Here is a 21870-nt window from a genome sequence, read left to right as displayed (position 1 = left end):
CCTGAAGAAACACCATCACCATTCCACCGATCAGGGTGTGATGGAAACAGCTTTCTGGGATGGGGCTGGATGAATCTGAGCTTGGTTTCAGCATAAGCAGCAGGTGGGAAAAGGACAAACAGTCCCTACAAGGCAGAAGGCTGCTGCCACCGTTAACCATTAACCAACATGTGTGAGAGCATCTCAGCAGAGCCCCAGGCAAGACCCGTCTGTCCACCATCCAACACACGCTCCTGAAAACAGCCTTGCAACAGCCTCTGGGAGCCAACACGCTGCGTTTTACCACCAGAAAAACAATTACATGCGAAACCTCAGCTCCCGGGAGGGCATGATTGAAGGAATGCATTTTGGCCAAAGGGTGGAAATGGATCAAATCTGCACGTCTGCACCCAGCAGCGCGGTCTGTTGGGTGCTGTGCAGGTAAGGGGAAGGCTGTCTGCAGAACGGGGTTTGCCTGGAGCTGCTGCTAAGCTCGTTTTTTAATGCAGCATTTTCGATTATTTCCTATTCACTTGATACACCACCAAAATAGATCCAGTTCTCCCCTGTTTTAGCCTCTGCTAAAACCCTCAGACCACATCTTCTCCTGTAACAAAAAGTATGTGGAATTGGCTAAAAAAGAAACATTCTTGTTCTCACAACACTTCAAAAACAAAAAAAGAAATCCACTCCTTTCCTAAAGAAAAAGAATAGCACTTATAAGACTTTATAAAACTGCTTCTGTCCAGAAGGCTCCTGCGTCAGATCAGCTTCATCCCGTTAACTATTGCTGTGCCAAGCCTCACTGTACATTATTAATCATCCCAAAATAGCTGATGAAAATAGACGCAAGAGGCTTGATAACAACAATGTGTATCACATAATTCATTCTGATCTTACTGAAAGTCTTGAAGATCTTGGGGCATGACAAGGAAATGATGTAACTGTGGGGATGCAAAGAGAAACCAAAGCATGGGAGCATCTGGCCTGCTGGGGGATGAACGTAGGTGCCTTTGTTAGACTTCAGTGAGTAGCTGTGAAAGGGAGAATGAGAGAGAGGGAACTCAAGCGACGAGCTGAACTTGCAAATGTTTTTGCCATGAAATCATGAGGGCAAATGCAAAGCTATCCACCCACCAGCACATGTGTGGAGCTGCCACTTTAGGGGGACATAATATATATGTATAAGGGAGTGAACGAGATGCAAGGGGCTTACATGAGCTCTTCACTGCAGAGAAGACGACTCTTGGGCCACTCTACCCTCATGAGTGCAGCACAAGATGCAGCACTGCGTAACAGCAGATGCCAGAAGGGTGACACGGGTCTTGGGGTGATAAAAGCACATTTTGGCAGCAGTGCAGTGACTCGGGATGAGCACTATGGATGGGCACAGTTTGTGGGTGCTCTCTGCCCAGCCATGGGGTGACCCTGTTGCCTGCAGTGCCAGGGAGAGCAGTGCCAAACAGACTCTGAGTCCCGGTTGTGGGGGAGTGTTGGCAAAACCGCACCCAAGCAAAGCTGCTGGGAGAGAGAAGGACATTTTGTTGTGAAAGGGTTTTTCTTCTTCTGAGATCTCTCTTCTTTTTTTTTTCCAAGCTGCATTTCTTTGCGAGGCTTTGTGGACAGTGTGGGCAGAGCCAAGTGGAAGGAATTTAAAGGGAGAAGGCAGTTCAGGGTCATAGCCCGATATGCGGATATAAACCAAACAGTTGCTGATGGTACGAAGCGGATCCCCAGAGCCGGCGTGGGGCTGCAGGCATGCAGCGTGGCACCGGCTGCCAGGGGGCATGGGGAGCAGCAGCAGCGCTGGCTGGATGAGTGCAGCCAACAGCCAAGAGCTCTGAGGCACCAAGAGAGCGTATGCAGGCAAAACAAGGATGAAGGCGTGAGATGGACCTGCACAGGGAGGCGAGGCAGGGCAGAGACCTAAATACCAGCCTGAGTTGGCTGGTTTGGTCCTGGCCTTTGTGTTGGGAAGGGAGTTTCTGGGCAGCTTTCCAGCAGGGGCAAGGGGAACACGGGAGAGAACAGCTGAGCGAACACGGTCTGAGGAGGGACAACATCCAGGCCAAGAAGCCTTGCAAGGAAAAACACTCATTTGCTCCATTGCCTTCATATACAGTTGAAGACTTCACCAGTAAGGGGTCTGATGCTCTATCAGGTTATTACGGCTATAGCAAATGAAACCTGGAGGCTGGATTGCTTTTCTCCTGCTCCGTAATGACCTTAGTGCCATTTCACAGTCATCTCTTCTCTGGCACCTGCTTCTTCCTAATCGATGCACAGCTAGGTTAGAAAACAACCATCATCAGGAAGGAAGACTAAGCCACAAGAAATTGTAGCTTTAGTATGGCTTTTGGCTCCTATATGCATGGTCAGATTTTGTTCTCGCATTGTTTTTATCCTAGGGACACTCCAGACACAGACTTCTGACCTTCTCCTTACTCTTTCTACTGATGCTTTGGCAAAGTGTCCCACACCTCTGAAGAGCCTTTCATTAGGTACATGTGGGATCAAAGTCAGACCTCTGGGACTGCAGGGTTACGGTCTCCAAGAGGCTTAGCAATGATGCTATTCTAAAAATGGCTTGGAAGGTAATTTGGGAGAGAAGGAAATGTCTTTCCTGCGGAAGCCGGCCAGGTGGGAAGCACTAGATTAGAATATTCCTTGCCACAGCCCATGTATGAATACTGCCAGAGCTGTGGTGACCACGTCCCCTTGTGCAGAGGGTGACATTGCACTCTGGTGTGAGGAGACCACCACATACCTCTGCCGGCCTCCCAGCCAAAGTAGGTGGTGCTTTAGCAGCCTTCCAGTATCTGAAGGGGGCTATAGGGATGCTGGGGAGGGACTCTTTATTAGGGACTGTAGTGACAGGACAAGGGGTAATGGGTTAAAACTTAAACAGGGGAAGTTTAGATTGGATATAAGGAGGAAGTTCTTTCCTGTTAGGGTGGTGAGGCACTAGAATGGGTTGCCCAGGGAAGTTGTGAATGCTCCATCCCTGGTGGTGTTCAAGGCCAGGTTGTACGAGGCCTTGGGTGATATGGTTTAGCAGGAGGTGTCCCTGCCCATGGCAGGGGGGTTGGAACTGGATGATCTTAAGGTCCTTTCCAACCCTAACGATTCTATGATTCTATGGGGGAAGTTTTTCTGCCATGATCATACGTACACTAGAAATTGGCCTGAGACCACAGAGTTCGCTGGGGATCAGGAGCTGCATTTTGAAGCAGTGATGTAGAAGTTCCAGACTCCATCCCTGATTCCCAGTCTCTGGAGCCATCTGGCTCCCTATAGCTATTTTATCTTTCTCAAGTGCTGCAAATGCTGAGGCCCTGCTCTGGTGGAATGGCGCTTCAAATGAAATCGACAGCCAATTTGGATTACACAACCACGAAGCAAAGAAACGCAAGCCACAATGCAGAAAGTCCCTCCCAACAAAAGGTTCCTGATGACATTATGGGAGTAGGTGGCTCAGGGCCTTCAGGGGAAATTCCAGATAGATGGGAAAGTGATAGAGCAAACCCCTTGTAGAGGGTGGGACCAGGGGCACATGGTGAACCACCAAGGAAGATGTGGTTATGAGATCAGATAGACGGCCTGGGGAAAATCAGCAGAGATGTGTGGAAACCCAGTGGGCAGCTAGCAATGTGATGTTGAGATGAGCATGAAATGGGAAGGGTGTGGTACAGCAGACTCCAGAAGGCTAAGTGCTTGTTTAACGCCAGGAAAAGAAGCAGGTCCATCCTAATGATGTCAAGAGAAGGCTCCATGCTCTGGCTTAGTCACGCTTTTAAGTGCTGGTTGAATCTGGGCTGTGTTTGACCCTGTCTCTCCATCCCTCAGAAAGCCAGAGCTGAGTAAGACCACACATCACACTGCACACCTCCGGAGGGAAGTGATTAAGCCATGAATAAGAGATCCACCAGCTGTTGTGCTTTGTGTATGTGCACACGCCGTGGAAGTACTGCATAAAACTAAACCTTAGGCCAAGAGAGCCTGGGACCAAAGGTGAGACCTCCATGAAAGACCATGACAACAACTACAAGACTAAAAGCATGAGCAATGGAAACGGACACCATGCTAGCCTGGATTTGGCATCTTAATTTTAAACAAAGGGAGAACAGAAGAGCATTTTTCAAATCCCTCTCATTAAGTAATGGCCCCAATTCCCATTTCAGTGGCAGCTGAACATGCACACCTCTAATGCCCCCGGGAATTCCTACCCAACTTCGGTATCAGCCCTACAAAACAGGTGGGTTATTTTGGTAGAAGTCTATGCTAGCTAGCTTCAGATTCAGCCTTTCCTTGCTTCCAAGTGGCTCTCATGCCTTGCCACAGAATATTTTTAAAGTCATTGGTAATTACAATAGAAGACCAATCCCCAAAGACTTTTACCACTGACTTCTGTGAAAGCAGCAGAATTTTACACTGGTTGTTGCTAAGGATACATATTTTCCCCGGTGGCTTTGGACTTGGACATAGATCCAGTTATGTTTGTTGTCTGCATTCAGAGTGGAAGTGGAGCAGGCACTCAAACAGTCCCTGATCTGGCCCCTTCCACTTTCGCAGCAGCCACTAAATGCATCCAGGGTTGTGGCATCCCCAATCAGCAACCCCCAGACTCCAGACATGCACCGGCTGGAGGAACATCCCATTGCTCCGAGGCTGTCAGGGAGTGCTGGACCAGTTGGGGATGGCTGGCTGCAGCTTTCACCTTCTCTGGTATCCACAAGACTGAAATGAGACTGGAAAGCTATGGCAAAAGATGGAGAAAATAAAGAGATGGAGGTGATCTGGAAACCACAAACTGGGAAAAGGATGAGCAGGAACAAGGGAAAAACACAGTGAGAGGAAGAATCAAGGAAAAAGTCATAGCAAAGGACCAGCAGTTATAAACCCTGTGATACAAACAGAAGCAGTTTCACGTTTGTATGCACTGTGGCTGGGCTGTTGCCCACGGTATTTAACTTCACAAACTAACCCAGCCATTATGCACCGAAGGATCATTAAGGCAGCAGATGCAGCCAGACATACGCAGGAGTGTGTTAATATAAGGCCTGATGTAAAAACCACCTGCTAGTTTGGCACCGTGTCTCAGGAAAGATACATGTGGCTCATGTGATTGTGCAGTATTTACTAAGGTATCTGTTGCTTTCTCATCACAACATGTGTAATTCCCATTTGCCCTAACGGGAGCGTCACACAACAACGGTGTCACAGAGACACTGGACTGAAGTTAGATGGAGCTGGTCCCATTTACACCAGCACAGAAGCTTACTTCTTAAATGTTCTTCTTTTTCTTTCCTTTTGGTTTTTTTTTTCTTTCCCCATCTGAAATATCTAAGACATGGAGAGGAATTTTCTCTCTACAATACCTAGGTTCCAAGGCTACCTGGTTTACAATGGCTTAAGCTTCCATAAGCCTGAAGGAATTGTATGAAGTCACATGGGGAAAAGGCACTTTTGGAAGATTATAATAAAGTGGCTGCCTTATCCTGATCCCTGATGCCACACCACTGAAATGGATGTGTGTCCTTATTGAAATCTTAGAGGAGCTGATGCACCCTCCAAGCGTAAGATTCTCTTACAAACCGAAGACTGGGCTGGTACCAGGCCCAGGCTGCTGCCAGCAGCATCCCAGGGATGGAGGGCTTTGAGTCGCATGCAGAGAGCAGACAGCTGCAGTGGGTTAAGCTGTCACCCACAGCTGTCTGTCCAGGCTCTCTGCAGGAGGCTGCCCATAAGCAGAGTATTCTGAATGGGACGGATGCCTGGGCCTCAGCTGTCCCAGCTCCAGCCCTGGGGGATGCATGGAGAGGGCAGATGGAGAGCTGGAGTGCCTGCAGTGTGAGCACTGATTCCTCTGTCACAAGCTGGGGAGGCACCTCTGGCACAGGGACAAAGCGTGATGGAAGGAACACCATAGACGTCCCAGGGAAACTAATTAGAGCTCATTTGCTAGGATGCTCAGCAAACAGGTTTCTTCTCTGCTTCCCCACTGCTCTGTGGAATTTCTTTCCCAGGGTTTGCCCACTTTTGCCTCTCTCCTTGCCCAGCTGTCCTTACTGGAGCTCCGGCATCTCCCACTTCCCACCTCTCCACAAGGTATATGCACAGGAGGAAGACTCCAGCACAGGGAGCTACAACACAGTAGAAGGCGATGGGCAGCCAGAGCTACAGCCAGCCCTAGAAGTTACCCGACACAAAGCACGGATGAAGAGGAAGCTGCTCTTTTATGCCCTTTTGGCTTTCTTCTTGGCATTTTCAACCTTTTCTGCTCACCTCAGATTTTCTTCTAGCCCAAAATAACTGCAGCAACACAACCCACTGCCTTGCATTTCATTCTCAGTCTCGCAGTCGCCACTTTATTTTGCCTTTTCCCAGTTTCATGAAAGAACGCAGCCGCATGAATAACAGGATTATTTATCATCCTCTGCCTCCCCTTCCTGGATGACTTGCTGTTTATGGAAAGCACTCGAGTGCAGGAGAGATCGTGCTACAGTTAAACAGACAATGCTTAAAGGGCCATTGCCTGGGCTCTGGTTTAACACTGTATTTCACACTAGTTTCCAAGAAAGAAGGAGTTCTGTATCCGGACTGATGGGTGCAGCACCACAAATCACTGCTTAAAGGCAAAAAAAAGCTACATTCAATAGGATGGAGAAGATGGTTCTGCACTGCACCTTTTACAAGATCCAAGAAGTTCACTTCTGGTGTAAATGCGGGGATGCGTGCAGTTTCCAGCCCAGCAGCAAAAACATGCTTTTAGTGACCATGAGATGGTGGCAAGCTGGTGAAAGACCAAGCTAAGACATCTACATGTGATACAGACAGATTATGTGACCATTGGGTGCTTTCAGGAGGTCTGTTGGACCTGGAACATAATAGAACAATGCAAAAATTACCCATAGGTGGTGGGTGGCCAAGAGAAGAGGGCTTTGGAAACAGTTGCTCCCAGCTTCTCATCTTCAACTTGGCCGCAGTCACATGGTAGGTTCACTGCGTAGCTTCATTACGTTCTCTCTGCATTTCTGATTACTGGTGTGCCTTGTGGTCATAGAGGACCTTTATCAGCTTTTAGTAAGAAAATGCGTAAGTCAAATGTATTAAGAAGCTGGAAAGCACTGAATTCCCTGGGAACTTCTGCTAGGGGACAGATGCCACAACATGGATTGCCTGCTCTGGTCTGGCCACCACCATCAGTGCGTCTGTGTAACAGCATGCCTCAAAAGGATGGAAGCATTCAGAGAGGATTAGCTTTGGGGGATTTTAACTTAACCTTGAGGAATGTTTTTAGACTGGTAGAGGATGGATTTAGATTAGACATTAGTAAGAAATTCTTCACTATCAGGGCGCTGAGACCCTGGCACAGGTTGCCCAGAGAAGCTGTCGCTGCCCCATCCCTGGCAGTGTTCAAGGCCAGGTTGGACAGGGCTTGGAGCAACCTGCTCTAGTGGAAGGTGTCCCTGCCCATGGCAGGGGGTTGGAACTGGATGAGCTTTAAGGTCCATTCTATCTCAAACCACTCTGTGATTCTGTGATTCTATGACTTCAGTAGTGTGAGCTCCATGAAGCGCTCTGGATAGATACTTACACTGGTGTGGGGACTTTATGCACTGTCCTTTGAATGACGCGCAACACTAAGACCATGTGAAGATCAGGCTGCTGAATTCCTAGATGTAAGAAAATGGAAAGAAAAATGTACAGAAAGAAAATATGTACCACCCTACACTGGAGTTAATATAAAACAAAAGCAAGGAAAAAAAGGCCGACCAATCCTTCTCTGTGCTCTTCTCCTTTGCCTATATTAACTGGATTTCTGTGATGAAAAAGCTCAGAAATTCAATTAGGAAACTTGACAGCCATTACAAACATCTGCACTTCAATATAAATGTGCAATTCCACTACAGCAGCCTTCACATCTCCTGTGTCCTTTAGGTACTGCTGGATCCTGCAGCCTCTGGTGAGTGCAGAGCTGAGTATGTGTGTATCATTCTCATGAGTTTTTATTGTAAGGGAGGGAATCTCACAGGACAAATGTGTAATGTTGTAGGAGCGACGAGGTTGCATGGATACAAGAACACAAACGGGGTGGCTTGCACTTTGAGAATACGAATTCTTCTGAAGAACAACTATCTCACTGTGTTTGGATGGAGCTTAATAAAATGGACTGCTCCAAGCTAGGCCTCTACAGGCTTCCAAGCTATGAACAATGAAGAATAATATCACAATTTTATGGTACTTAGCACGGCTGAGTTACATCCTGGATGGTCTCCACAGAATCGCTGTGACTGGCTTTGATTTGAGTCAGAGGAGAAGAGCTTTACACCCACACTGCTGAAGAGAGATGAGCACACCCTGCACTGCACCCCGGGGGCTGAGCCCTGAGCGCACTGCTTGCATTTACAACCTGTATCAGCGTATCTTAACCTGGGCTGGTACTTTTACAGTTATTCAGCTGGATGAACTAAGTATTACTGACAGAACACAGTCCATTTTTAATACCTTTATCCACCAGGCAGAGGATATCCTGCACTCGCAGCAGCTCTGTTGTCCCACAGGGGTGGAGAGCAGGGAGCAACTTCATATACCCACTAAAATAGCGGCCTGTCCTGGTATGCAAGTGCCCTCATTTAATGCCTAAACATGGTATCTTGCTACCCAGGCTGGCAGGGCTGCCAGTTCATACTCCAGCCCTGAAGGTGAACTGTGTGTCACTCAGCAGTGGCTCCTGCTGCAGGGAAGGTCAAACAGCCCCTTGCTTTCGGCTGTGCTGCTTAACCTCCTGGGTGACAAGCAGCTGGGCTGCAGGATGAGAACAGCACATTAACATGACTGCTACTTACTCTATTAAACTGAACCATTTCTCCAGGAAGAGTTGGGTCTAACCCCCACTGAAGTCAAGGGGGCAGTTTTGGGGGAGGATCAGCTCTAGTGGGACCCTACCCCATTCACAGGAGGGCAAAGCATCTCCAGAAATACTGTGTCTTTAAGTGTCAAAAAAGGTGATGTGGGCCCCGGCTGTCCTCTGTGTTCAGGGCCAGGGACATCATAACACTTCTGATCTGAGCCCCTTCTGATCACTCCACTTAGCTGGAACTTCACAGCAGATTTGCATCTTTTGACTATTTAAGAAAATTATCAACTCTGAAAGCAGCTGGAAAGCTGCACCAACAACAGTTTCAAAGACAACAAAGCTCAGCCAGAAGGATGGAGCCAGTGCAAGGATCCAAAAGGAAGAGCTGGAAAAGGAGGAAACAATGTTTGTAGGTGTACCAGCTGGAATAATAACTGTTTGCTTGTCCTTCTTGAAGCTTTCCTCATGGCTCTTTATGGGCGAGGTTTTAGGAAAGGGGTCGCTTTGCCTGCCATCAGCCCTTCCTGCATTTGCATGTACTTATGCCTCTGGCAGCTCTGTGCTAGTTTCTGTAAGCAGGCAACAGTCGAGCTGCAGAGTGGGAGGATGACCTTCCCCCACCATGGCCTTCTGGATCTATAGGCAAAGAAATGTTCAAAACCAGAGAGAAACCACCCAAAGTGATGAGCTTCCTATCTAGCTTTTTGGGTTTTATGTTCTGAACCTTTATCCTTCATATTACACTGTGTGGCACTGATGCTGAACAGTATGGGTCCAAATCGCTAACAGTATTTCTTGTGGTCCCTTTCTGGAGCCAGCTCCTTTTTCAGCTGCTGTGGCAGGATGCATCCTGCTGAACACATGGAACCAATCTAGCCATCCCCAAATGGCCACTACAACAAAAGCAGGCCACCCTTCTCCAAGAAACCCTTACCCAAGTTCTGTTTTGTTCATTTTAACATATTCATCAATGAGGCAAAACCCCCATTAAAAAGAAGCCTGACAAACACTTAGATGGATTTCCCAAGACTTCCCCAGCAGGAATGTGATTGCAACGAAATAATTCCTCTTGCAACTTTAAGGCTTGTCATGAGGGCCAAGAAAGTGTCAACATTTCAGGCTGACCTCCGAAGTAGTCACAGGGGTGCAGGTACTATCTGAAACCAGCCCTGTGCCCTTGGCGGCACCAGCCCCTTCCCAAGCACTACAACACCTGCTTTGCTGCCCATCCCTGGACCATGCTTCTCCCAGTTCTCTTCCTGTTGCTGGGTTGTTCTCATGCACTGCAGTCCTGGCATGCTTCTCTGATTCATAGAATCATATGATGATTAGGGTTGAAAGGACCTTAAAGCTCATCCAGTTCCAACCCCCTGCCATGGGCAGGGACACCTTCCACTAGACCAGGTTGCTCCAAGCCCTGTCCAACCTGGCCTTGAACACTGCCGGGGATGGGGCGGCCACAGCTTCTCTGAGCAACCTGTGCCAGGGTCTCACCACCCTCACAGGGAAGAACTGATTGCTAATGTCTAATCTAAATCTACCTTCTTTCAGTTTAAAACCATTACCCCTTGTTCTATTCCTACATAGTCTTGTAAAAAATCCCTCTCCAAATGTGAAACTCAAACTAGTCCTGCTACATGGCTTGACCTGTTTCTAACAACTCAGCCAGCAGAGATTTAAATGAGCTCCGCTGCCAGTGCTGGAAGCCTGATCTGGGGCACCCTGGCCTCATGCGTCACCGCCTGCAGAAATCGCTGGTGTCACTGAAGTAGTTTCATTTTGTGTCAAGGAGCTTCTGCATCCCTTCCCCCATGCCAAGTGCTGTGCAAACCCTGGGAATCCTCCCTCTCAACACTCTGGCATGGTATAATTCTAGACATTTGAGGGACCTCTAACAGTACGTGCTTTAAATGAGACAAGCAATATCTTCCTCACTTCTCTCAGATAAATAAAGTGCAGACTCTAATCTTCTAGTTCTCTGTTCTTTGTACTGATTTTCCTTCACATGTATAAATACCATCCTGTCATTCCTTCCACATGTGTGGCTTACAGATATTACCTAAAAGATGCTATTTTATATTTGACTCCCATATATTTAATAGGCTTGTGGACTATAGGAAGGTGCCATGCTGAAGTAAAGATACACTTTGCGTGATGTTTTTCACACAGATGTATCTTTTCATGCCTGTAAGGACTCACATGGCACAAATGCTTCTTTAGATCAAACAACAGACAAGGAGAAAATGTGTTTTGTAAGCAGAGAGACGACCCAAGTATAAAGTCGTTTGCAGAATGTGTGTGAATTTTATGTTTCCTGGTCTTTGGTTTCTCCTGGGACCTTACATATTTTGCATTATTATCAAATATTTGCAATGATCCATATAAACAGCCTCATGTTAAAGGCTACTCCAAGTGTAACTTGACCCAGAGGAAAGATGCTTATCTGAGCTCCACAATGACAGATTTAAAAAAGATGCTGATGCAGTTTGGCTCTCAGAAAACGAGGGAAATGTAAGAAAAAACTAAACTGCAGAGATTTTTTTCTTTTTTTTTTTTTTAACCAATAGATGAAGTAGGAGCTATCTCTCTGTCGGCTTTCACAGTGGAATAGCACTTGAAAAAGCTACACATACCAGCCCTTCTGCTCTGGGACAGGTTAGGCAGTGAAAGGAGGAGAGCAGTAGATGCTCCACGTGCCTGTACTGTCAGAGTCTATTTCACTGTTTGGTAAGTATTTTTTTGTTATTACTATGACAACACAGACCATAAGCATTATTTCTTTAACCCCAGCAAATGATAAGCGCAGATGAGATCTTTTTTTTTTGGCTAACTGAAGTCACCTCTTTTTACACCTTCGATGCCAACCCCCGTGGAAGAAAGTGATGACAAATATCAGGATGACTTGCCCTGCCCTGCCTCCTGCTTGCCTGTGCAGCCTGCAGCTGGGGCTGCTGCAGGGTGGCACTCGGACCATTATTGTGTATCAGGAGGCACTGGAGAAAGGCTCCACAGTGGCTCAGCACTTGCTGTCTTAAAAAAAAACAACAGAAAGCAGCAGCATTCTCCTTTTAAAGTGCTTCCAAATCTTTTACATCGCTTTTCCTTTTCTCTCTTTTCAACCCCCACCTTTTTTTTTTTCCCCTCTTGTGGTCCTGGAGACCACCCTGTAAGTCTACATGACATCATGAGAGAGAATGAAATGTACTTGAAAGGCCACTTCTGTTTTGGTGGGAACTTCTATGCAATTGCAAAGTGCCCATTAAAGCACAGGTTGTTTCCTAGAAGCATGTCCAAGCCAGTAGCGTGCAAACCCCTTCAGGGCTTCTAGAAAGCATTCGCTTTTGAAATGCTGAAGGAAATTCAGAGATGAAAGGATAAGTCTCCCTGGCTGTGCATTTACAGTCTATTGTCTTCCATGAAGGATAGTATCACTCCTCAGTTGTGTTATTGCAGTTAATCCACTTAAATGCTATTGGATTTTCAGATGAGCTGAATTCTTTGCATCTGCTATTAAGATGCTTTGTTTAGATGAGAAAGGGCTGTTATTTAAATCACAATGAGTTCAGGGAGATGTCAGGGTGCAGCGGGCACCTTGTCCCGGTCTGCGCGGGGGGACAGGGGACATTTGCTCTTCGGGGAGGGAGGAGGAAAGAGGGAAGCGACCTGCTGCTCCCGCCCGGCTCCGGTGCTCCGCTGGCCGGCACTGGGCTTGGGGGGGGGGGACGGGGGACTCGGGGCGCCGCATCTCCGCGGCCGCGGTGGGGAGCCCCTCTCCCGCGCATGCCGCAGCCGGGTGCCGCAGGGCGGAGGGAGCCCGCTGCCCCCCCAACGGCCTTCCATTTATTTTTGTGGGGTGCTTTTCTGTTTCTTAAGGAGGAGGTGCGTGTGTGTGTGTGTGTGTGTGCTCTTTGCAATGAAGGCTGCGCTGCCACAGCAGCGAAGAAGCTACGTTAAAACAAAAATCACAACACAACCCACCGCCGCTCTGCCCCTCCCCTTCGGCAAAAGGCAAAAGTGTGTGTGTGTGTTGGGGGGGAAATAAATAATAACAATTAAACCCCTCACCAACCCACCCGACCCTTCCGTGGCCACGGCCATCTCCTCCGCCTTACATAAAGGCAGGGGCACAAGGTGGATCCCGGGAGGTTGGTTACCCGGAGGCTGCTGCGCAGAGCGCCCGGCCCTTCCCCCGCGCCGTGCCGTGCCGTGCCGCAGAGGGACGGGGGGCGGCTGCCCCGGCCCCCCCGCTACTCCCCATTCCCGGCTCCTCTTCCCCCCCCCCCCCCTCTCGCTTTCTGACATGTGGGCAGAGCCCCTGCGCCCCGCCAGCAGCCGTGCAGCGGGCGGCACCCCCCACTACTTGTTGTTTGTGGGGCTGGTGCCAGGAAAACCGGGGGGGAGGGACGGGGGAGGCGCATGGCGGGGAGCGGTATATGCTGCTCCGCGCCGGAGCCACGCTCCAGACCGGCCACCGCTCCGGAGCGAGCCCGAGTCCTTCCTCCGCCAGGAGTTGCAGTTCGTCTCCGATCCCCTTGGGATTTAAACCTTCTTGCGTATATATATATATAGATATATAGATATATATATAATTTTACCCCCTTTCCTCCTCCTCCTTTTTCTCCCGTGCAAAGTGGAGAAGGAACTGCACCAAGGCAGCCCGCGAGATCTCGCAGTATTGCTCCTATTTATCACTGCTATTATTCGTAATTGATTATTATTTTTAACCTCGCCGCAGCCGGGGAGGGGAGCGGGACCATTCCCGGCAGCAGAAACATTGCGATCCTTATCAATAAAGATTTTTGATTTTTTTTTTACCCCCTCTGCCCCACCCCCCCGTCCCCCCGCTTTTTGAGAGAGGGGAGCGGGTGGAGGTTGAGCGCAGCGGGGTGGGGGGAAGCCGGCAGCCAGCTCCGGCCCCCCGGTCCCGGTCCCGGTGTCGGAGCGGGAGGCCGCGGCGGCAGGGGGAGGCGGGCCCCGGCGCCGCCCGCCGAGAGGGGGGCCAGCCGCCCCAGACAGGTGATGGGCGTTTCGGCTGCGCTCCGGATCGACTCCTTGGGTTTCACTTTGGTCTGATCTAAGCAAATATGCAGAAGTACCGGCTGGTCTAGTCCTAAGAGCCAAGAGGAGCGAGCGAGAGCGGCGGGAAGGAGAGCGGCCGCTCTCCCGTAGCGAGGGGAACATACAAACAGCGGCCGCGCCGCGATTCAAGCACCGCCGCCCCGAGGCAGCCCCGACCCGCCCTGGATGCGGAGCACCCCCGAGCCGCCCCGCCGCCTTTCCCCTGAGGGATGGTACTGAATCTCTGCGCGGCAGGAGCCGGCCTGCAGCTCCTCTCCATCAGCGTTGCCTTCCCTCCGTGTCTAAAGTGCACTAGACCGCGATGAGGACCTGGGCTTGCGTTTTGCTGATAGGTTTTGGCTACCTGTCCTTTACCTTCTCCGAGGTAGGTGAGAGCGGCTTCCTGCGAGCTCGGTCCCTGGGGCACGCCGCGGCCGGGCTCGGTGGAGGGCGGGGGGGGGGTGGTGGTGGTGGTGTGTGCTGCCCACCTGGGTTCCGCGGCATCCCCGGGCCCCTCCGCGAGCGCCCGCCCCGACCCAGCCACAGCCCCGGCGCGGCCGAGGCAGAGACGGAGTTGCCATTTCATGAGGGGTCAGCGGCGTAGGAGAATAATGACCATGCATTCCGCTCCGGGGCCGCTGGCTGCCCTTGACATGTGTGTATATTATATACATACTCTGTATTACATACATATATATATTCACGCCCCGCTGGCGCTGTCGGGCTGCGGCGATTTGCGGGCAGAGGGGTGCTTGGAGCCGCCGGGCAGCGGCCGCCCCGCGGCGCACGGCGCTGCACGCCCCCGGCCGCGGGTACCGTGAGTGCCGCGGGCAGAAGTTGGTTTAATTCCCCCCAGCCAGGTGCCCCTCCCGCGTGGTTGAAGAGCACCGGGCGCAGGGCGGGTGAGGGCCTGTGGCCGCTCGGGGAGAGGAGCCGCTGGTGGGGTGGCTACAGGTGGCCCCGGTCGGGGCGGGCGCGGTGCACGGCCACCCGTAACTTTTCCCGGGACCGGGTGTGCCGGCACTGGGAGCCGCGGTGTGGGCGCTGGTGGGATGGCGGCGGCCCCGTGGGACACGGTCCCCCCTCTCCTTCTCCTGCTCTCACCGGGTCCGGGCAGCACCGCGCCCGCCGCGGACTTGACGCCTGCTGGGGTGAACTTCGGCGGCGGCTCCCCGGGGCGGGTTTCCAGCCGTGGAGTTCGGCTCGCAGGCGCAGCTCTGCCGGGCACACGCTCCTCCGAGCCGGGCTGCCGCCCCATGAGCCGTGGCGCAGTTCAGCGGGCGGGAGCGCTCCAGCGCCCGGCGGAGCCGAGGGAAGCGTGTGTGTGCGGAACTGACCCCCGTTTCATCAAACACGTCCAGCAAGCACCCTGCACCCTCCGTAAAGCCCCCCCCCCAGCCCCCAAGCGCCAGATCCCTGGTGCTGCAGGGGTGCTGCGCAGTGACCCGCGGTGTGTGTGTGTCTTTGAAGGAGGCCGAGATCCCGCAGGAGCTGATCGAGCGGCTGGCGCACAGCGAGATCCACAGCATCCGCGACTTGCAGCGCCTCCTGGAGATTGACTCCGTAGGTAAATTAGTCCCGTCCTCCTTCCTTCCGCGCCGTCGGCCGCCGCCGCCCCGGGGGGGAGGCACAGCGGGCGGCCGCGGCGCAGCACCCCGCACGCCTCTCCCCGCTCCGTCAGGCTGCATCCCCTCCGAGACGTGAGGCGTGCGGGACCCAGCCTCGAGAGCCAGGCTGCCCTGGGCACGGGAGCTTCATTTCAAAGGGAGGCGGCGGCCAAAGGGGCCGATCGGGAATTAAAAACTTCGGGGGGCTCAGGGTGGAGAGGGACCTGGTGACCCTCTGTGTTTTCAGACCTCTCCGTCTCTCAGCGGAGAGGAATTTCCATAAGGTTTGTTGTTGGTCTTGCATTGCTCTGTTATCTTTAAACTACTGTCCTAGAGGTATTTAAAATATTTGAAACAATATTTATGAATGAAGTAATGTCTCTTCAAGCACTGGGCTTTATTAAAAGGAAAATAAACCATCCGCGCTGATTTTAAACAGGAACCTGCATATGAAGCTTACCCTTAAAAATACACTTTTTTTTTTTTTTTTTTTTTTTTTTCCCCGAAAAAGAAAATAGCGCAGGGCTATTTTCTGCATCATTAGGCATGCAAATGGGTGTAGTGAGAACGTGCAGCTCAAGCAGATCGTTGCAGCAGTAAATCAGATCTAGAAGCACTGTAGTACTGGGTTTCTTATCATTTGGTTTCACTTGCTGCACTTTGTTCCTGGTGATTTCTTCCCCTAGTTGAGAGAGAATAAGCCCGGCACCTTTGATGTGCCCAGGGGAAACCTGCATCTTTCTGAAGAGCAAACATGGTGAAAAATGAATGAGTTCTTGCTACGTTGGTACTGGGCCATCTCCTTTTAAGCCATATGCTGTGTATTTTTGTAAAGTCTGTGCCAGGTTCAGTCACCTTCATTCAGCGTTGCAGGATCCTTCTAGAGTTTAACTCGCTGCTTTTTGTGTAGTGCTGTATTAATGAGCAGGAATGCACTAGGAGCGTGCTTTACAGACAGAGCTTTCCATTTTCATGTGCTTAGGGAGCAAACGGTTTCTCATTACACTGAAAATGGGAATATTTCTTACACAACAGTTTACCATGGAGGCTAATTACTAATTGCCACATTTGTTGGCATTATTTTCATATTTTTGGAGAGCAGTGCTTCATCATTATTGCTTATCACTGCAATTAAAAAAGCTTTCACAACAGGGATGGGGTATGCAATACATATTTCCCCACTGAAGACTGTTTTGGACCAGACAAGTGTACTACTGCTAAAATCTCTTTTCCCAGTGAACTCAGTGGAAGGCTTGGCTGCCGTTGCAGAAGGGCTGGATCTGAGTGTTTTAAAATACTGCATGCTGCTTCTGCATGTGAGGCAGTACTCTGTAGCTACCAGAAGATATTATTTTTTCAAATACCCCAGTGTAACAAGCACACGCTTCATTTTTAAATACCACTTAGAAGGAGAGCAAAAGTTCACATGGCTCCATTGCAAGGGAGTCAGGCAGACAAGTGAAGCTGAATAAATTAGTGGATGTAGCAGAGAAATTTATTCCAGAAAATAATTATTTACCTCGTGGCAAATATTAACCAGAGGATGCACGACCAAAAATTGAAGAGGTCAGCCGCAAGTTTACTGTTTCATTTTGCTTTTTTTTTGTGCAGCTTGTCAGGTTAGAACCCATTAGAGAAACAAGACACATAAATATTTCACTATTTCAACATGAAACAGTAATGCCTTAAGACATGAACTCAAGATTAAAAAATAAACCCAAAATACTCAGCCTTTCATCCTCTTCTTGCTTATGTGAGTGCTCTTTCTGCACGTGTGCTAAGCTTTATTCTGGGCTACATAGGCAGGACTGGATCTTCATGGGGAGTAACTGGTCTTTACTCCCTACAGTGCGTTTTCTGGGTACAGTCCTTCAGTCTTTAGTGTCATCAGTAATTCTTATTAAGGGTTTATCAGAGTGACTTATCAAACATTGAAATCACCATGTTTTCTTCAGGAAACTGGATTAGGCCTGTTTACTATATTTAGTATTAGCTTGGATTAGCAAATCAAATATTTTCTAGTTGTCACTGGTAAGGTGGTATTTCTGAAACGTATTTCCTTAGGGCTGTAATTGCATTTAGGGAAGGGCTCGTTCAGCGAGGTCTTGTCCAGTAGATACATTTCTGTTTTATAGCATATACTGATTTAAACTGAGGCTCAGAATACAAACACTCCAGTGATTATTTTCTCACTCATTTTAGTGCATGGTGTTGCCAGTCCTTCTGCATGTGAGTAGCCCTGTTTAAACTCAGTGGGTGGACTTGAGAATTAAGAATGATCTTGTAGGGTAAGAGTTTGCAGGATCAGGCATGCATGCAAAAAATGTCTGATATTCCTGAGTAACAAGGCAGAATCTGTGAAAAATGAAGGAAGAACAGCAATTTTCTCTCCTGCAATGCAAAGCATATATTTTTAATTGGAAAAGTAAGTTTTGTAAGTCAGAGTGGGCAGGTTTTTCTTCTATTCTGACAGATTTGGTCTCTATATTGTAGCACAGAGATGACTGATAACCCCCTTCGTAAAATTAGAAACCACACCCCCAGACCATCTGGCATATTACTTAAAGAAAAACAGTACCCAACATGGAGCTTATCATTGTATTCAAAAAAGAAAATCCAGGCCAGTTTGTCAGAGCCCAGCGCTGCATGTCCAATGCAAAGAGAAACCCCCTGTAAGGTCTATAGGAAAATCCTCTGTTTATATCAGAAAACAGGGTCTTGTATTAATTTGCTACGACTGGGATCCATAGTTGGCAACGGAGTTTCATTGGCGTGACGGAGAGCAGAGTCTGACCCTATTTAAAACAGAAAGCGTGCAGGATCCCAGGAAGTAGGCAGCTGTAGCGTGCAGAGTACAGTTTTACTACTAACAGCCTAAATCACTGAAACGGGGGCATTTCCCATGTGCCGCCTGTGAAGTGCTTTGGCTTAGCAGCGTGGTTTTTCTCCTCGCGCTTCACCTCTCCCATCTGTCCTGTGGGAGGTAGGGTTCATTTCATCACCTATTATGTTTGCCTCCCGCTGGGAACAGATTTTTTCCCCCAGTCATCTCCCTGCGTGGGGAAAGGCAGGGCTGAGTGTGCTTCTTCGCATGGTTTAAGGGCATCAACCACAGGGTCGCCTTAGGCCATGTGAATTTAACGGCCTGTGATTAAGAACTAGCAGAGCAGCTTTTGTTAAGTGGAGAAATGTTCTAAATTAACAGTATACTTTCAGGGAGAAGTGTTAGATTGCTGCAGAGCTCAGTCTATTGGAAAATCTGCTGCAGACTGTGGCTTGTGGCGTGGCACTGGAATTAAGGATGTTACAGTGCAACGTGGTTGTGTTCCTTGCACCTCTTAGACATCATGAGAGGCGGGCATCTGCCATGTGTTTTTCCTGAGACAGACAGAGGGAATACTCCTCTTCCTTTACAGCTGGTTGATCACATCTAGGTAAATGGAAAAAAGCCCGAAACAAAACAGGATCTTGCAGGCTGCTACTTATATTTCCTTTAATAGATCAAAGTTGAAAACTTAATGACATCTATCTCTGCAGTTGGATGTCAGAAGGGCATATTTTGCATCAGCCAGAAGGAAGATCAAACAAACAGATTGACGTTGCCTTGGGCTTTCTGGCTCTAGGACCGATTTGTGAGACAGACCAGTTCAGTTTATGGTACCTTACATTGAATTCCTGGGAAAAATAAAATACTAAAAAAAAAATACTAAAAAAATACTCCTAAACTGCTGCTGTTGGTACTGGAAGTCTTGGACCTCTACTTTTTGGATGCACATCAAAGCAATGTCTAGTAGGGTTTGTGTTGACTGCATGCATTGGGGATTGTACCTCACATAAAATTGCTTGGGAAGGAGATGGCAATGTGAAAGGATAAATTGATAAATAGAAAACAGCAGTAGTCTTAGGATGCTTTCCACATGCTTATTTAGTGGGAAGAGTAATCACATATTGGCAGAATGTCACAGGAACTCCTGTGATTTATGCTCCATGACCCCATGGAAAAATGCCAGTCTGACAAAAAAGAACAATTTCAGCTACACTAATGGATTGACCAAGGCTAATTGCAAGAGTTTTTGTACCCATCATTGATACGTTGTCAGTACAGGAAAGATTACAGAAGAAATTTCTTGATCTGCTGCCATGAAAACATTTTTTTGGTATTATTAAAACATTGAGAGCTGCGTTAATCTGGCTCCGTGCAGCATCCTCCATCTTCACTTAGAGACAAGCAGTGTTCAATTTCTAAACTAAGAACCACCCGTTTCTAAGCTTTCGGCTTGGAGCCTCATTTTGTGAGGCGGTAAGCACCCATAAACTCCCATTTCCTTTGCTAAGAGCATATCCTTATCCTACATGCTCCTAGATCGGTACATTAAGGGGAAAAACTGGTGCAAATTAGGCATCAGGCTTCTTTAAAGTCAAACTAGGGAGTGCTGTTTATCATCATTGTTTTAATGAAATAAAAGCCTTCTGGCCACACATCCAGAGTCAAGTGTGGGTTTCAAAGCTGACTTTCTGATTTTTCAGTCCTGCTCAGGCAAGACTCCTGTTGATTTAAAGATTGCTTGAAGTGCAGTGATTTTCCCATTGGCTTCACTGGGAAATGGAATTCCTTCCAAATGCCTGTGGGGGTCAGGGGAACCCCTTTAGCGTTGTAGCATCCTCTGGCTCCAGCCATGTGCTCCATAATTCTGTTTATTAAAAAAGAAAAAACAACACAACATCGAGCGCAAACACATCAGTGCTGTGTCAATAGAAAGAATACAATTTGTGATGCATAATGCATTGAGGTTTGACTGGAATCATTTTGCAGTCTGCTGTGCTAGCTGTGTAGATCTCTTTCTTGAACCCCCGCAGCAAGACATGAACTTTTGAAATGATATACATGCCTAAGATATGTAGTGAGACAGTGAGATACAGTATGAGCCAGAGGCCTTCCTCACCTTAGAAATCATCTTATAAGCAACACATGCTCCTCGACATGTCATTTTGCTTTATAAACATGATGATAGAATATGGCTAATTGCAGCGGAGTTGAGCAGTTATATATAAGCACATGGCTTAACATATTGGTTAGCTGATCATCCTATTCCTTTAGTCTTACTAGTTTCTTTAAACAAGGCAGCAAGAATTCAGTCATGTTAGGAGGGAGCTGTGCCAGCGTGTTGAATGTGGGATTAGGACCTGTGGCTCAGGCCTGCCGTACAGTTGGCATCATCAACAGTTTCTCTTTTCAGCAGGATGTCTGAGCCCACCAAGCAGTTCGGATTAGAGGCATTAGTTTTGTGTTTTATCTTTTTTAAACAGTGTTTATACTCGAACAGAGATGCTTCTTGCTCTGAGCCTAGCTTAGATCTTACTCTGAGCAGAAGTCATGCTGCTTTCTTTTGAGTATCACTTCATTGCCCCAAATTGAGGGAGACACTGTGACAACTTGAAGCTGTCAAACAGCAGGTCAGTACAAAGGTATTGATTGGGTGGCTGAGTGCTAGGAAGCAGAAGAGGGATGGAGGAACATCAGAACGGATCCTCATTTTGGATGACACCATTTGGAGACAGGTGGATGGCCTGGTGCCATTGGAATGGGGTACAGGAGACCTGGCTCCACTCTCCAGCTCAGTCACAAACTTCCTGTGGGGTTTCAGGGAAGCCGTTTTATTTACCCCACTGATGAGTTTCCTGGAGTACGTGGTACAGTAAAAGCAGAAATAAAATCCATTAGCCATCACTGTGTTACATTACAGGAGTGGGACTGCAAATAAGGCTGGCTATCAGCTAATCAGTTTGGTGCCGAAATTTCCCATTGAAACCAATGTTTCTATGTAAGACGTAGGAGCTGACTTACTTGGGTAAAGTGAGATTTTGGATTTCATGCTGGCTTATTTCAGACAGGAATCTATTCAGCTGATAAGGAAAATAGGACCAGTGGGTGATCCTGGCGTTCCTTCTTGAACCACCTCCCATTTCGTCCTCTCTTAGCTACCTGTGGTAGTATTTTCCAAGAAGTGAAGATAACCCTTGAGGCACAGAGCTCTTTCTCAGGTGCTGAAGATAGCACTCTCATTATGTCTTATCAAGCTCTGCAGGTGATTTCACAGACTGCAGACTCTTTAGGACAGGACTTGTTGGAGGGAGGAGACAAGAGTTGGTGTGTTTGTAAAGCAGACCCTTATGATGTGTATTACTAATAAAGCTAAGAATAAAACAAGCTCCAACGTCAACTCAAAATGAACTGGAAGCAGGAAGCTAACAGTGCAGAAGACAGGAATGTAGGGTGTTGTAGAGAGGGTGAGTATTGTGTAATAGTCGTTTACATTTTTTGGTACACATCGCAGTTTTCTTTGGAACCAGCAGTGAAACCTTGAA

General features: G+C 48.5%; 1 protein-coding gene across 5 annotated transcripts in view; it reads left to right on the top strand.

Moving 5' to 3' along the window:
* Nucleotides 1-13262: 13262 nt before the first annotated feature.
* Nucleotides 13263-21870, top strand: part of PDGFA (platelet derived growth factor subunit A) — a 35914-nt gene continuing 27306 nt past the window's right edge. Inside the window, exons 1-2 of one of the 5 annotated variants that reach the window (XM_061473989.1) lie at nt 13263-14282; nt 15368-15464. In XM_061473989.1, the coding sequence (XP_061329973.1) occupies nt 14220-14282; nt 15368-15464 (160 nt within the window). In that variant the 5' untranslated portion in view covers nt 13263-14219. The remainder of the gene's footprint in view (nt 14283-15367; nt 15465-21870) is intronic. The other 4 variants (XR_009746987.1, XM_061473990.1, XR_009746988.1 and 1 more) reach the window with 4 other exon arrangements.

Source organism: Pezoporus flaviventris, unplaced genomic scaffold (genome assembly GCF_033815535.1).
Source record: "Pezoporus flaviventris isolate CSIRO_AGI_PZ_B2104156 unplaced genomic scaffold, CSIRO_AGI_Pfla_v1 ptg000078l, whole genome shotgun sequence".
In the NCBI taxonomy this organism is placed as follows: domain Eukaryota; kingdom Metazoa; phylum Chordata; class Aves; order Psittaciformes; family Psittacidae; genus Pezoporus; species Pezoporus flaviventris.
This window is presented reverse-complemented; position numbering and strand designations above follow the sequence as displayed.